The 17,740-nt window shown below is 37.9% G+C and overlaps 1 protein-coding gene across 5 annotated transcripts in view; it reads left to right on the plus strand.

Moving 5' to 3' along the window:
* Window positions 1-17,740, plus strand: part of LOC134343597 (polypeptide N-acetylgalactosaminyltransferase 15-like) — a 68,595-nt gene that overhangs the window by 42,350 nt on the left and 8,505 nt on the right. Inside the window, exons 6-9 of one of the 5 annotated variants that reach the window (XM_063042356.1) lie at window positions 6,627-6,821; window positions 11,465-11,614; window positions 14,502-14,603; window positions 15,606-15,749. In XM_063042356.1, the coding sequence (XP_062898426.1) occupies window positions 6,627-6,821; window positions 11,465-11,614; window positions 14,502-14,603; window positions 15,606-15,749 (591 nt within the window). Of the gene's footprint in view, window positions 1-6,626; window positions 6,822-11,464; window positions 11,615-12,090; window positions 12,194-14,501; window positions 14,604-15,605; window positions 15,750-17,740 lie in introns of those variants that run through there. The other 4 variants (XM_063042360.1, XM_063042357.1, XM_063042359.1 and 1 more) reach the window with 4 other exon arrangements.

The raw sequence follows: 17,740 nt of genomic DNA on the forward strand, positions 1-17,740 counted from the left end.
AGCCAATGTCACAAATTACTAACTTGCAGAAGAAATGGCCCACCTTATTCACTCACATAATACATTGTAAAGTGACCTATCAAAGGACTTTTACAACAAATTTCCCAAAGATGAGCCCAGACCACTGGATTATTCAGCTCTATGGCACTCTGTTTAATTTAATTAAACTAAATCTCAATGGAATTGAATACCATGTTTTTGCAGGAAAATGGTTAACAGATTCAATTTAATTTCTTCCCAGTCTTCAACCATTTTCTATTCCCACTCTCATGTATTGCTGGCATTATGTTAGATGAAATGTTCTTACACAAATTTCCATATCCAATACGCAGGGCTTGTGTTGTCTCCATTAGTAAAAAGACAGCAAGACATCAGTAACTATCTTGAGCTATTGTCCGTATTGATTTCTTGCCAGTAATACTGATCTTAACGATAAGATTGTGTAAATAAAAGCTCTACAAATTATGTACACACGAGTAAGAGAAAATATTATAGATTTTGTTAGACATTTAAAAATTAAACACATGCTGAAATTAAACTCAACTTGTGGAATTAATTTAATTTTGAAGTATTTTCTCAGCCTCCTTTCTAGGTATTATCCCTGTCCAATTCTTTCGTCAAGCCTCCAAGGCTAGGAAAATTGACTTCAGTTCATTGTATCAAAATAGATGAAACCTTTGTTGTCAAACACAACTACATGTATTCAGTTGCAGTGCTACATTTATTTAACTTGCAGTTGGATGTTACACAAGCTAAGTAAACACCTGAAAATAGTAAATCACTGATTACGCTCCCTGTCTGTTTTACATTAGCTTCTAGGGAATTCACTGCAAAAACTGGCAATCACATTATTTAACATGTGAATCTTGATTAAACCAGATGTTGCGATTCCAATAATTGCATGGAATATTTTATGTCACTTAATCCCTATTTATAGTCTTCTATTATAATATAATTTGCCACTTCCCATGTTTGTATCATGGATATAATGACAAGGTTATAGGCCAAATCATGCTAACTATGTTTGATGGTTCCAAAGGAAACCATCAGCATTTAGCTGCTTCCCAAACCTGAAGGCATTCGACCCGCTTTGCAGTCTTTGCCTTACTCGGTAATGGCAAAAGCATGGCATTCATGCAGAACAGTATAACCCTCTAGCCAGTTCTTACATGGAGTACTGTCTACTACACTAATCACCACGCTATAGGAAGGATATGATCATACATTTACAAGGAAGTTACCAAGGATGGAGAATTATTTTTATGAAGTGAGACTAATGAGGGAGTACTGTTTTTCATGGAAGAGATGAAATTATGGGGATATTGAACTGAAGTATACAAAATTGTTTGAGGCCTAGACAGAGTGAAGAGGAACAATTATTTTCCTTGGGTCAATAACAAGGAACATCAATTATGATGGAAGGGACAGAAGGAAACGAGGAAAATTATTTAGGAATGTTGAGTGTTCTAAAGGGTATTAACCCTCATCAAAATTACCTGAGAGACTACATGAATCACAGGAATCTATAAAGCTGCAGACAGGTCAGAGAAGCAGTGTTAATCCAAATAGCTTTTCTTTGATTACCAGGGACATTAGGGGTGGAGGTGAGAGTTGGAGGGGGAGAGGGGTGCTTGGCCTTGTGCCATTTGTGAGCTTGTGCAATTCAGTGCAATTCATCTTGCTCCTGTACCTAACTTCAATTAGTTTACATGGAAGTAAAATCAGAAAATCTGTAAAACAGGCTTCACATTCAATGCCATATGTATTACCTTATTGGGTAAACTCAGTATGTTAACTTTAATAGAGAATTTTAACATTTTGATTGATTGAAATAGGATGCATAAAGAAAGATTATTTCCTGAAGAAGAAAATCGGGAAAATGAGATCTCAATTTAAACTATCATGAAGAGAAGGTGGAGAGAGGTGTGAAGACTTATTTTAAATCTAAAATATATGACACATTGGCACCAGTACAGGGACAGATAAGCTACTATAGGGAAATCTTTAAGCTTTGAAGAGACCATGAATTAGTTTTCAGTTATTCTAAAGTGCTGGTGACGCCATTTCTCTATAATAAGGATTCATGATTGGGCACATAATCCAAAACTTATAATCAGGAAGTAAAATCCAAGGAATTAACCTGATAAATCAATTCAAATTTAAATGCACAGAAATGTAGAATATTTTAATAAGAGAATATGTGGGATATAATTATCAATGTCATAGATAAATTATCTACCAAGTCAGAATTAAGATATAAATAACTCCATGTTTTATACTGTTCTATCCATTACTCTGTATTCAGTGACGTCTGCTTCACAGATTTATGTTAAACTTGAAAATGCAGCAATAATTAAAGGACAGTTTTTTTCCTAATGCACCTTTCTCCCAGACAAGAGAATATAGGTTTAATTCATTCAGCTATCACTGTCTTTGTCGCAGAGCATGGCCACAGAGACTAGAGCAGCCTCCAGCGAGAGAGGGAAAAACAAATCACTTGAAACAGAGACTTTCACAGATGAGCCTAATTGTGTGCTTACAATTTGACCATATGGCATTTTTCAACAGGAGTTTCCAGGTCATACCCATATTGATATCTTTCTGCCATCATCTGAAAAATACTGGTTCTTATTCTAACAGTCTAACTATTAAATTATCATTCATAAATAATTGACTAGTAGTACTGGCAGTGAATTTACCCTTAACCCTAAGCACAAGCTGCCAGCAGAATATGCTACTTGGCCTAAAATATTGTGATGTAAGAAAAATAACACTAGCAAGTTAGAATGATACACTTAACTAATATGAAGAGCTGGTAACAGATGAATCCAGGCTCAGATGAACACACATTTTGAAAAATTTGTAATTAAATTGATGATTTGGTTTTGGCATAAATTGTGAAAACTAAAATCTCCATTTAATGAATGTTATTATAACAGTGAAATAATTAGCTTAAACGTGGCAGAGATATTACTACTACTTTTGAGGCTCAGGTCTCTTTGACGATTTATTTATGAGCAGAAGATGATTGAAGTAAGCCAGGTATAATTGGAATGCTTGAAAAATCAAAATCTTCTGATTTAGAAATGTGAAATAGAAACACAGCACGTTACAGGCCCTTTGGCCACAAAGTTGTGCCGACCATGTAACCTACTCTAGAAGCTGCCTAGAATTTCTCTACCACATCGCTCTCTAATTTTCTAAGCTCCATGTACCTATCCAAGAGTCTCTTAAAAGACCCTATTGTATCCGCCTCTACCACTTTCACTGGCAGTGCATTCCATGCACCCACCACTCTCTGTGTGAAACACTTACCTCTGACACCCCCCTTGTACCTACCTCCAATCACCATAAACCTATGCCCCCTTGTGTTAGCCATTTCAGCCCTGGGAAAAAGCCTCCGGCTAGCCCCACGATCAATGCCTCTCATTATCTTATACACCTCTATCAGGTTACCTTTCATTCTCTGTCCCTCCAAGGAGAAAAGGCCAAGTTCACTCAACCTATTCTCATAAGGCACACTCTCCAATCCAGGCAATGTCCTTGCAAATTTCTTCTGCACTCTCTCAATAGTATAAAATTGTTGGAGTGATTTGGCAGATTAGGTAGTACTTGCGGAGAAATAGTGATAACTTGCATCGTGACCTTCAAGCAGTACCAATACTATTATTGTTAAAATATTTGCAGTGGTCGATGGCTGGATGCAGAGTTTATTATTATATGAAATAGTGCTGTGCATATTTAGAAGAAAATTCATTTTATTGAAGATGTTTTCCTTCCTGCTGAACAATTTAACAAATGCGCAATGAATCTGTTCATTCTTATTATTGAAATACTCTCAGCTATAAATTCCTGATAAAGCAATGTTTGTGTTTTCTTTGGTGATGTACATTCTCATCCTATTGATGAGCATGAATGGGTTTATCTTAATATCCATTGTTATATAAAAGAAAAAGAAAAAAATAAGATTAAGTAACGCATCCTGGAAATTGGAAAGTTATCACTTTTTTATTGCTCCATACAATTGATGCATTACAGCATGAATTTGTTTGAAAGTTATGGGATGGATATTTCATGACTTCATTGAGTACATACTAGTAAAATGTGAACACAGTCATCAGATAAAATTACTTTGGTAAATAGTTTAGTTATTAATTTACATATTAGGAAACAGAAGCTGAGTATATATACTTTACATAAAAGTAGACAATTTTATTTCATATGTATAGATAAACAGTTCAGGATTTTTCTTAAATGAATTGAGTACATCCTGGTAATAAGACATGGTCCATACTTCATCCTCATTACAATAATTCCACAAATACTCTCATGATGTATTTCAAGAGTGTTACGTTTAGAAAGGGGAAGACACAGATTTCTGACAGACTACATTAAAATTTAATGTGTAAGTGCAGAAGAGATGAAATCAACTTTAGAGATTCAAAACTAGAGGTCGTATTATCAGTTCATAACTAATTAGTCAGGTCAGGAATTCAAGGGTTACTTCTTTAATCAGGAGTGGAGAAATTGGATCATAGAGTGATTGATATAAATTGCATTGATGGGTTTGCCAAATAAGAGCAGGTAAAATTATAACCTACAGTATATGTTATAAAGATGAAAGACAAGGTTCACATCGAGCATATAGCATTGGTATATTGGGTCAAGTGATGTTGTGTTTGCATCACAACAAATGTTGCTTGTTGGTTCCAGTTTTCCTCTCAGCTGATTCAAATGTAGCAGAGTGTAAACTGGGATACTGATTTGTAATCACCGATTTTGTGCTCCCACAAAGACAAAATGGAATGGATGATGTGTCACAGGGACCAATGCTGGGGTCTCAGCATATAACAGCTTATGTAAATAACTTGGGCAACAATGCTGAATATATGGAAGGAAAGATGTGACTGCATTGGAAGCTGTACAGAGAAGGTTCACTAGGCCAATAACTGGACCAGTAGAAAGGTTGCTTTATGGGGAGCGATTGGATAGCCTAGTCTTATATCCACTGGAGTTAATTGTGTAAGAGTACACTAATCTGTAAGATTCTAAGTAACTTTGACATGGAAGTAGGGGAGATAGAACCATAGAACATTACAGCACAGAAACAGGCCTTTTGGCCCTTCTTGGCTGTGCTGAACCATTTTTCTGCCTAGTCCCACTGACCTGCACCTTTGTCATATTGTCTTGAAAAATCATTGCAACAGTGTTGGAGTGAGCTCCGTGCTCATACTAATGTCTCATGTAAACCTCTTGCCTCTGATCTTAAACCTTTGTCCTTTTATTTCTAGCACCCCTCCACCTGTGGAGATGTTTTCTATTGTGGGCAATCTTTAATTAGAGGGACACTGTCTAAAAATAAGGGTCATCTGTATAAGATAGAGAATTGTTTTTTGATTATTTATCAAATGTTCGTTGAAACATTTAGTGAAATGTATCATTTGCATTTACAACCGACATACCCAAGGATGTGCTGAGGGGCAGCCTGCAAGTGTCAGCACACATTCTAGCACCAACTCATCCTCAAAAGGAAATGGAAGCAGAACATGAATATTTTTAAGACAGAGATAGGTAGCTATTCAGTAACCACTGGGGGGTTGTGAATAAATGAGAGGTTATTGCAAATAGTCAGAAATGCCAAGTTGAGGTTGCAATCAGATCACCCATGGTTTTATTGAATGGCAGAGCAGGTTTCATTAAGATGTCTACTGTTACTCCCGCTCGATTTAAATATTTGTAAATTAGACTCACTGTATGAAATTGAAGAAAATTAAGTGGTGACATTGAAGTGTAACACAGAGGCAAAGAAGCACTGCTATGTTCATTGAATGAGGAATGCATTAACATGACAAACAAGGCTTTGTTCTCTTTGCATAAAGCACAGCTCACTTGCTTGATGAGTGTCGGAACCCAGAAGTATTTGGCACCCAAGTGAGCTGAACTGGCTGGTGGTATACTGGCATCCGCACCAAACTTCAAGGCAAATGGTCCCAGATTTGAATCCAGATGGTTCCTTGCATGCTTTTCATCCATGCGGGGTTGAGCGTCAAGCTAGCAACTCAACCTCGTAAAAAACAAATGCTAAAGAAATGGCAAGGTTGCCACATAATGTGCCAAACAAGGCGTAGAAGATTTAATTAATTACTAGGGTGCTCAGCTTTCAAGCACTAGATTCAAAGCCAAATGATACATAAAGAACAATTTCCTAGAAAATCATTTCTGTTCGGTAGCACTAAATACAATTGAGTGTGTGTGTTATACTCTGAAATGAATTTTATAGGCAACTAACAAGGTACCAACATGATTACAGAGCCCATATAGTCCTATCAACCAGGGATGGATTTCAAAATAGATGTGTTTATTAGATGACGTCCAATAAAGATCTTACTCTCCAGTAAATTCATCCCACTGTTTTGCTGAACACCGAAACATTTAATCAGTAAAGCTGATTACACTGAATAGTGCAATGCTTATAGAATATGTGTGTTATCTCAAGAGTCTGTTTATTCTTAGTATTTGGAGATAAGAGGATTATTTACAGCAAACTGTCTGAAAGTTCAAACAAAACATGAAAATTAATTATGATCTAATAATATGTTTATTTTGGATTGTAATTCTTCTTCCAGGTCTGGCTCTGTGGTGGCTCAGTGGAGGTCCTGCCCTGTTCTAGGGTTGGTCATGTGTACCAGAAACATTCCCATGACTCTCTACCTGATGAAGAGACCTTAGTGAAAAACAAAATTCGTGTTGCTGAGGTTTGGCTGGATTCTTTCAAGGAGATCTTCTACAAAAGGGATCTGACTGCATATTTGCTTAGTAAGGTCAGAGTAATCCTTATATTGCTCAATTTGAAACAACAATCATCTTTCAAGACACTAGCTCTGACAGGCTATTTGGATTTTTTCAGATTGTTTCCATTAAAAAGTTGTATTATAGTTAATATACATGTCTATATCAGCGAATAATAATTTATCCATCAAAAGGATTAAACCAAATTCAAAACAGTCCGTGGGTTTCCTGTACAGGACAATTGAAATTATTCTGGAAATGATTTTAACATCAGAGTCTGATGAAGTTCAAGCAGTCATTATCCTTTATTTCCAGTTGTGCTGTTCCTGACATTATCCAAAACAGAGCACTAATTTCCACATTTTTTTCCCTCATCACCACCGCTCTTAAGTGAAAAACTCTCTCAACTATCAGAATGAGATTCAGTGATGGATGAGCAAAACGTTCTTCCAACTAAATATCAGTGAAAACCAAAGATAAGTTTTTCTGGTCTCTAGTCTCAAACCCCAGCTATATACTTGGTTCTGATCTCAAGTTGAGACACATACTCTCCATGGCCACTTTATTTCTTATCTCCTGTACCTAACCAAGTGACCACTGAGTGTAGGCTTGTGGTCTTCAGCTGCTATAGCCCATTCACTTCAAGGTATGATGTATTGTGTGCACACTACTGTTGTAACGTGTGGTTATTTCAGTTACTATTACCTTCCTAACAGTTTGAACCATTCTGCCCATTCCTCTCTCATTAACAAGGTGATTTTTCCCTCAGAACTGCCACTCACTGGATGTTCTTTGGTTTTTTTGCACCATTCTCTGTAAACTCTAGAGACTGTTGTGTGTGAAAATGCCACGAGATCAGCAATTTCTAAGACACTCAAACCACCTCTTTTGGCACCAACTATCATTCCATGGTCAAAGTCACTTAGGTCATATTTCTACCCCATTCTGATATTTGGTCTGTACCACAACTGAATCTTTTGACCATGTCTACATGCTTTTATGCACTGAGTTGCTGCCTCATGATTAGCTGATTAGATATTTGCTCTAATGAGCAGGTGTACAGGTATACCTAATAAGGTGGCCACTCAGTGCATTTCAGAATTCTAAGGTCCTACTTTAAAAGGAAGTTCAGATCACACATCCAACCTTTTGTTGCATAAGACCCCTTATTTCAGTAAAAATGCCAGATTCTGCTCTGCCTTAGCTTATCTGCTGCTGAAACCTTTACCCTTGGCTTTGTCACCTTGTCTTGCTAAAAAAGGCCAATTTCCATTGTTCTATTTTCTGTCGTCTTGAGGTCATTAAAATTCTGCCAGTTTCACGCCAATTTCATTTGCTCTTAATCTCTATTTTTGCTGATTTACATTGCCTCCTTGTTAAAAATATTTCAATTTTTAGAATTATTACCCTTTTTTTCATATCTTTGCAAGGCCTTACCCTTCCTTTTCTCTGTAATCTCCAGACAGAAGTTGTTTGCAATTTGGAACGCTCTGCCTGAAAAGGTTGTAGAGGCAGGTGCACTTACAACCTTTGTTGTTATCCTAGTAAGTATTTAATATAGAATTCTTATTTCTCCGATTTTAGATACTGTGCCTTCAGTCACAATATCTAAACATCTTTGACATCCTTACACTCCCTCCATCTTTCTACCTTTCTGTCCTCTACATGGCTGTCATTAAAACTCACCATTAACAATGGCTTTGAATTCACTAGAATGTGGAATTCTAGTCCATGTACGTTTGGTAGAATCAATCAGTGGATCTGAACAGAAAATGGAATGGATTTTGTTTGGAGCATTAGATGGGTGCAGGATGCATTTGGATAATATCTGATCAGCAGAAGAGCTGAATAGAATGCTTATACTCATATTTACTTTGGAATGTACCTGTTTGAATTTTATGATCTGAACAAGATCACGATGATAGATTTATCTTAATTAGTCAAGACGCTCACAATGGTTTTTGTAGCAGTCTTAAAATTTCCCGTAAGCTAAAAGCTCTTAAAGATTATTATTTATTTATAAACTTAATATAATGCATAAATAATAAAGAATACTTTTTATCTTTGCAATATCATTGAATCATAAAACCAAAGGAGTAAGTTTAAGCTACCCGGCCCATCGAGTCTTCTCCACCGTTCCAACATGGCTGATTTATCATCCTTCAAAGCCCCATTCTTCTGCCTTCTCCTTGCAACCTTTGATGCCCTGACTAACCAAGAAACATTTAATCTCCGCTTTAAATATACTCAATGACTTGACAGCTGTCCATGGCATGAATTCTACATATTCACCACCCTCTGGCTAAAGAAATACCATCTCATTTCTGTTCTCCTCTAAATGGATGATGCTCTATTCTGAGGCCGTGCCTTCTGGTCCTAGACTCGCCCACCATAGGAAACATCCTCTCCCCATCCACTCTTTCTAGGCCTTTCAATATTCAATAGATTTCAATGAGATCCCTCCCTCATTCTTCTAAAATCCAGTGAGTTCAGACGTGAACCTCCTCTGGACCCTCTCCAATGCCAGCTCATCTTTTCTGAGATAAGGGGCCCAAAATTGCTCACAATACTCCAAGTGTGGTCTGACCAATGCCTTATAAAACTTCAGCATCACTTCCTTGCTCTTATATTCTAGTCTTCTTGAAATGAATGCTAACATTGCATTTCTCTTCCTTACTATCTACTCAATCTGTAAGTTAACCTTTAGGGAATCATGCACAAGGACTCTCAAGTCCTTTTGCACCTCTGATTTTATAATTTTTTTTCTGTTTTAGAAAATAGTTTATATGTTTATTCCTTCTACCAAAGTACATGACCATATACTTTCCTATTCTACATTCCATCTGCCACTTTTTTGCCTATTCTCCCAAACTGTCCAAGTATTTCTGTAGACTCCTAGTTTCCTCAACAAAACTTGCCCCTCTCCCTATCTTTGTATTGTCTGCAAACTTGGCCACAAAGTCATCAATTCCAACATCCAAATCATTAACATATAACGTGAAAAGAAGCTGTCCCAATACCAACCCCTGCAGAACACCACTAGTCACCAGCTAGAATAGGCCCACTTTACTCCCACTCTTCACCTCCTGCCAGTCAGTTAATCTTCTGCCAATGCTAGGATCTTTCCTGCTATACCATGGGCTTTGAACTAGTGAAGCAGTCTCATATGCGACACCTTGTGAAAGGCCTCCTGATAATCCAAGTAAACAACATCCACTAACTCCCCTTTGTCTCTCCTACCTCTTATTTCCTCAAAGAATTCCAATAGATTTGTCAGGCAAGATTTCCCCTTAAGGAAACCATGCCGACTTTGGCCCAATTTATCATGTGCCTCAAAGTACCCCAAAACTTGATCCTTAGTAATGGACTCCAACATCTTCCCAAACTACTGAAGTCAGGCTAACTGGCCTATCATTTCACACAGAATTCTGGAGGAACTCAGCAGGCCAGATAGCATCTATGGCAAAAAGTATAGTCGACGTTTTGGGCGGAGAACAAAAGTCCTATGTTGCTTGGATTTCCAGCATCTGCAGCGTTTCTCTTGTTTGTGGCCTATAATTTCCTTTCTTCTGCCTCTCTCCCTTCTTAAAGAAGTCAAGATGAACAGTATTTTCTGAACAAAATGACAGCAAACTAGAGTAAGATAATATTATGTAAAGTTAAAACATCGTCATTCCCATATACTACCCAGTAACACTTGAGGATCTGAGTTAGAGGGAAAGGTGGAATATGTTCGGACTTTATCCCCTACAGCAGAGGAGAATGAGGGCAAATGCAAGCAGGCTTTGACCACTGAGGTTGGATGAGACTAGAACTAGAGGTTATGGGTTAAGGGTAAGAAGCGAAATGTTTAACGGGAACATGAGAGGGAACTTCTTCACTCAGCACCTGCTGAGAATGTGAAACGAGCTGCCAGTGAAAGTGATAGATACAGATTCAATGTCACCATTTAAGAGAAATTTGGATAGGTACATGGATAGGAGGGTTATGGAGGGCCATGGTCTGGGTGCAAGTCGATGGGACTAGGCAAATTAATAATTCAGCATGGACTTATGGGCTGAAGGGCATTTTTCTGTACAGTAGTGTTCTATGACACTGTAATTGAAGACCTGTGTTTCAATTGCCTCTTGATCATGCATTGTAGCACAATTCCATCTTTCCTTTCTTATATACAAAATAAGTTCTGGGAGACCTATTCATACAGTCACGGTCGATGAGAAATTTCAGTTTAATATTATCTGATAAACCTGTTTAAACATAAGATTTTCAAGTCAACACCATCCAGTTTGCTTTCATCCTTCTCAGTAGATACATAGTGCAACGGCACAGTTGGGAACATATCTCAGCAATGAGCCCCTAGTGGTGGGAGACTTGGTATACCAAAAGTCCAAAGACACCAGTTGCTCCCCACCTTGTACATTTAACATATGTCATGAGTCACTCAGGTGTTACCAGTCACTCATACTGTATGCCAAAATATTATTTCCTGAAGCTCATTACAGAGATTACAAAACATATTGTTAGATGTTTATTGAATTAAGAATGGAAAAAAAGTTGGAATGGCATAGTTGCCAGTCAGTAAATGAAGAAAGAGTTAATGTTTAATTGAAATCAATTTAGCTAAATTCAGAGATTGGATTTTCACTATTATCTGTTTTTCCACTCATTTTGGTAGGCTGAGGTGCCTGACTGTAAGGAACGAATGCAGCTGCGGAAGAGACTAAGCTGTAAGAATTTCCATTGGTTTTTAACTAACATCTATCCAGAACTTTATGTACCTGAGGACAAGCCAGGATATTCTGGGGAGACAAGACAAAGGTTTTTGGTATTTTATCTAACTTTCTGTTTGCTATTCTAATTAAAATAAATCAGAAAAACAGAAAGCTTTCTACATGAGGTTCCCTTTAGGTATACATCCTAGCTAAAAACAAAAATAAAAACAGAAAATATTAGAACATTCAGGAGTTTGGGCAGCATCTGTGGAAAGTGAAACAGTACCGATATTTCCAGTTGCAAAACATCATCAGAGCTGGGAAAGTGAGAAAAGTAGTTGTAATTCTGCAGGGGATCAGGGAAGGACAAAAGGAAAGTCTATAATAAGATGAGGTTATGATTTCCCAGCTGATTCCAATGATTGCAGGACTGAAAACAATGAGAGAAGTTAGGAGCATAAAACAACAAGGATTGTTAACAGTGTGAAATGCAGGAACGATCTGTTGCTGAAACTTGGGAGATCAGTCACACTGTAACTCCCAGCTGTCCCACTCTAATCTATATGTCTATGGTTCTATGTTATTCCAGTGTATCCCAAAGGGAAAATTAGTTGGGGAACACAACAGCACTGATAACCCTGCATGGAATTGATGGGCTGATATGGCTTCCTATCTCGAAAGGAAATATAGAAGTAAGCTTGACTGCAGACAGCACTTTACGTATGGTCAAGGCACATTGTGGTCTCTCAGGGCCTGATATTGAACTTACCAATTTCGGACAATGTGCTCTTCATATTTGTGTCAGAACTAACTATTCTCTTCTGTAAGGTTTTCCAACTGTAATATTAACTGAGTTTTAACCTGCTCCGCAGACTTTGCCCATTACTGGGCATTTCTAGCATTCTCCATTTGATTTCAGATGTCAACAGCAGCACCTACCTGCATTTCACATCTTTAATACGTCCCATCTCTTAGTTTTCTACAAACCCCATTTCCAGAAAAGTTGGGATATTTTCCAAAATGCAATAAAAACAAAAATCTGTGATATGTTAATTCACGTGAACCTTTATTTAACTGACAAAAGTACAAAGAAAAGATTTTCAATAGTTTTACTGACCAACTTAATTGTATTTTGTAAACATACACAAATTTAGAATTTGATGGCTGCAACACACTGAACAAAAGTTGGGACAGAGGCATGTTTACCATTGTGTTACATCACCTTTCCTTTTAATAACACTTGTTAATCATTTTGGAACTGAGGATACTAATTGTAGTAAATTTGCAATTGGAAATTTTGACCATTCTTGCTTGATATAAGACTTCAGCTGCTCAACAGTCCGTGCTCTCCGTTGTCTGATTCTCCTCTTCATGATGCGCCATACATTTTCAATAGGAGACAGATCTGGACTGGCAGCAGGCCAGTCAAGCACACGCACTCTGCGTCTACAAAGCCACACTATGGTAGCCCGTGCAGAATATGGTCTGGTATTGTCCTGCTGAAATAAGCATGGACGTCCCGGGAAGAGACGTTGCCTTGATGGCAACGTATGTCTCTCTAAAATCCTAATATACGCCTCAGAGTCAATGGTACCTTCACATACATGCAACTCACCCATGCCGTGGGCACTGATGCACCCCATACAATCACAGATGCTGGCTTTTGCACCTTTCGCTGATAACAATCTGGATGGTCGTCTTCATCTTTGGCACGGAGAACCCGTTTTTTCCAAAAACTAGCTGAAATGTGGACTCATCTGACCACAGCACACGGTTCCACAGTCTTTCGGTCCATCTGAGATGAACTCGGGCCCAGAGAACTCACCGGCGTTTCTGCATAGAGTTGATGTATGGCTTCCTCCTTGCGTAATACAGTTTCAAGTTGCATTTCTGGATGCAGTGACGGACTGTGTTGAGTGACAATGGTTTTCCGAAGTACTCCAAGCCCAGGTGGCTATAATTGTCACAGTAGCATGACGGTTTCTTAGGCAGTGCCGCCTGAGGGTTCGAAGATCACGCGTATTCAACAGTGGTTTCCAACCTTGCCCTTTACGCACCGAGATGTCTCCGAATTCTCTGAATCTTTTCACAATATTATGTACAGTAGATGTTGAAAGACCTAAATTCTCTGCAATCTTGCATTGAGAAATGTTCCTTTTGAACTGATACTTGAATATTCTGTGCACTTTTCAATCTTATTTTAACTCTGTCCCAACTTTTGTTGAGTGTGTTGCAGCCATCAAGTTCTAAATTTGTGTATGTTTACAAAATACAATTAAGTTGGTCAGTAAAACTATTGAAAATCTTTTCTTTGCACTTTTGTCAGTTAAATAAAGGTTCACGTGAATTAACATATCACAGATTTTTGTTTTTATTGCATTTTGGAAAATATTCCAGTTTTTCTGGAAACGGTGGTTTGTAGTTGCCTTCATTAACAATCAGCTACACAGCTTCACTAACAGTTATCACACCAACATTTTGACCTCACCTGGTTATTCTATATGCATTATTCTCATTCTCTATTCTAAAGGCTACCATATTTTCTAACTTTTCCCATTCTGATAAAGGGTCTTCAAACTGTTTCTTTTTTCAGAGATGCTTCCTAACTTCAGAGTATTTTCTACATTTCTGTTTCAATGCTTTAATTATGAATATTACAAACAGTGTTGCATACAAAACCAATACACTACACTATAAATCATCAAAGTTTGAAATAATATGCTGCATATAAACAAAAGTAACAACTTGTTATAAGCTTCACCAAGCCTTATTCTTTAAAGCATCTATAATGTCATATCTCAAAAATGGGATAGTGCTCTGAGTTTAATGAGGAGCTATTTGATTAAAAAATAAAGAGACTGAGGGATATTTAATTACTTCCTGTAAATTATCTTGAACACTTGATTGCCCTTTCTGAAAGAGAGAATGTAAAATATTGAGCAGTGGAAAGAATGATGATTATCAATATCCTCATTTATTGCATTTATTTTTTACTTCCAGCTATACAATATCGGTACAGGTTTTTGTGCAGATTATGAAACTAAATGGAGTACCAGTGGATACCCCATTGTCCTCGCACCATGCAGTGGAAATGGGAATCAGGTAACATCTCCAGTACCTATTATTTTAAGAAAATTCCACTGATAAATATCTGGTTCACTTAATATTGTAAGTGTGAGCAGTAATCAATTGCAATCCTGTTATAGATTAATTATTAGCATAAATCTTTGACAGCAAATGTTAATTAATGAATTGCTGACATCTTCACAACTGCATAACTCAAGACCCATTGTAAAGGCAGAAGTCTGAAGTTCAATGGAGCTAATTGCTTTCATACTTATTGAATATTTGTAATTGCATATAGTGGCTCCAGCTCCTGCTTGGTCTACCAATTTTAGATCCCTGTAAGTTTAAAGTGCTAGTTTGTTATAGCTTCAAACAGACAGATTTAACAGAAAAATAACTTGGCTCTTTACCCCTTGGCTGTTCCTCTATTCAATAAGATCATTGTTGATTCCTAGTTCAACTCTATACACCTACTTCTATTCCATGCTTTCTAATTAATTTGATTTAAAATAAACTTCTATCAGATTTACAACTAATAATCATCCAATTGAAAAATGTTGCAATTTTAAACCACACTGTGAAGAAAGTGTTTCCCAACTTTACTCTTGAAAGACCCAGCTCTAATTTTTAACCTGTGCCCTCTTATCTTGGACTTCCCAGCAGCAGAAATACTTGCTCTCTATCCAACGCATTGTTTCTCCTCAATATCTTAGGAACTTTGCCAAAGTCACCCTCCCAGCCTTAGCTATGGGTTTCTTGCTTTATTCTATTCTTCAATTAATAAAGTCAAGAACTTAAGGTTGGGCGAACATCTAAACTGATTTTATTAGATCCCGTCCCATTTGTAAGCTCTTTTTAAAATAGGACAGCACTACCTTGCAGTTAATTTAGAGAAAATAAGTAGTTAAATATGCAATATTTAACTAATAATTTTAACAAGACCTGATTAGGTTGGTCCAAAATAGGTTATTTCCAATTTTGATGAATTTCTACAAAACTGCTATATTACAAATCTACCTTTATATTTTTTATATATAGCACTTTGAATATAATAGTATAAGGGAAATCCGGTTTGGTGCCATGGTAGAACTTTGCATTGATGTCAGAGATGACCAGCTCATATTACAGAACTGTACCAGCAAAAACAGGATGGAATCACAGCAGCAATGGAACGTGCAGAAGGTTTGTCAGTCTCTAATTATTGACAACCGTAAGACCATAAGATATAGGAGCAGAAGTAGGCCATTCAGTCCATCAAGTCTGCTCCACCACTCAATCATGGGCTGATCCAATTCTTTCACTCATCCCATTCCCCTCACTTCTCCCCATACCCTTTGATGCCCTGGCCAATCATGAACCTATCTATCTCTGCCTTAAATACACCCAATGACTTAGCCTCCACAACTGCTCGTGGCAACAAATTCCACAGATTTCCCACCCTCTAACTAAAGTAATTCCTCCACATCCTTGTTCTAAATGGATGTCCTTCAATCCTGAAGTCCTGTCCTCTTGTCCTAGAACCCCCTACCATGGGAAATAACTTTGCCATATCTAATCTGTTCAGGCCCTTTAACATTTGGAATGTTTCTATGAGATCACCCCTCATTCTACTGAACTGCAGGGTATACAGCCCAATAAGTGCCAGACATTCCTCATACGGTAACCTTTCATTCCTGAAATCATTCTTGTGAATCTTCTCTGAACCCTCTCCAATGTCAGTATATCCTTTCTAAAATAAGGAGCCCAAAACTGCACACAATACTCAAAGTGTGGTCTCACAAGTGCATTATAGAGCCTCAACATCACATCCCTGCTCTTATATTCTATACCTCTAGAAATGAATGCCAACATTGTATTTGCTTTCTTCACCACTGACTCAACCTGGAGGTTAACCTGTAGGGTATCAAGCACAAGGACTCCTGAGTCCCTTTGCATCTCTGTATTTTGAATTCTCTCCACTTCTTTGCCTATTCCCCTAAACTATCTGAGTTTCTCTACAGGCTCTCTGTTTCCTCAACACTACCCACTCCTCCACCTATCTTTGTATCATCAGCAAATTTAGCCACAAATCCATTAATACCATAGTCCAAATCATTGACATATATCGTAAAATGCAGCAGTCCCAACACTGACCCCTGTGGAACTCCACTGGTAACCGGCAGCCAGCCAGAATAGGATCCCTTTATTCCCACTCTCTGTTTTCTGCTGACCAGCCTGTGCTCCACCCATGCTAGTAACTTCCCTGTAATTCCATGGGCTCTTATCTTGCTAAGCAGCCTCATGTGTGGCACCTTGTCAAAGGTCTTCTGAAAATCTAAGTACACCATGTCTGCTGCATTTCCTTTGTCTACCCTGCTTGTAATTTCCTCAAAGAATTGCAGTAGGTTTGTCAGGCAGGGTTTTCCTTTCAGGAAACCATGCTGGCTTTGGCCTAACTTGTCATGTGCCTCCAGGTACTCCATAATCTCATCCCTAACAATTGATTCCAACAACTTCCCATCACTGATTTCAGGCTAACAGGTCGATAGATTCCTTTCTGCTGCCTCCCACCCTTCTTAAAAATCGGAATAACATTTGCAGTTTTCCAGTCATCCGGTACAATGCCAGAATCTATTGCTTTTTGAAAGATTATTGTTAATGCCTCCACAATCTCTCCAGCTACTTCCTTCAGAACCCGAGGGTGCATTCCATCAGGTCCAGGAGATTTATCCACCCTCAGACCTTTAAGCTTCCTGAGCACCTTCTCAGCTGTAAATTTTCACTGCACATACTTCACTTCCCTGACACTCTTGAGTGTCTGGTATACTGCAGATATCTTCTATTGTGAAGACTGATGCAAAATTGCATTCAGTTCCTCTGCCATCTCTGCATCTCTCATTACAGCATCTCTATCCTCATTTTCTATTGGTCCTATATCTATCCTTGACTCTCTTTTACCCTTTATATACTTGAAAAAGCTTTATGCGCAACTATTTAAACCAGGATTTCCCAGACCTTTTTTATGGCATGGACCAACACTATTGAGCAAAGGATCCTTGCATAACTTCATCAGTCACCTGTCTTACCTCCTCAAAAAATTCATTGACAGTAGCCTGACATGATCTGCCCTGCACAAAGTCCTGCTGATTGCCCTTATTAGACCATGCTTCTCCAAATGCTCATAACTCCTATTC

This window comes from Mobula hypostoma, chromosome 3, assembly GCF_963921235.1.
Source record: "Mobula hypostoma chromosome 3, sMobHyp1.1, whole genome shotgun sequence".
Classification (NCBI taxonomy): Eukaryota; Metazoa; Chordata; class Chondrichthyes; order Myliobatiformes; family Myliobatidae; genus Mobula; species Mobula hypostoma.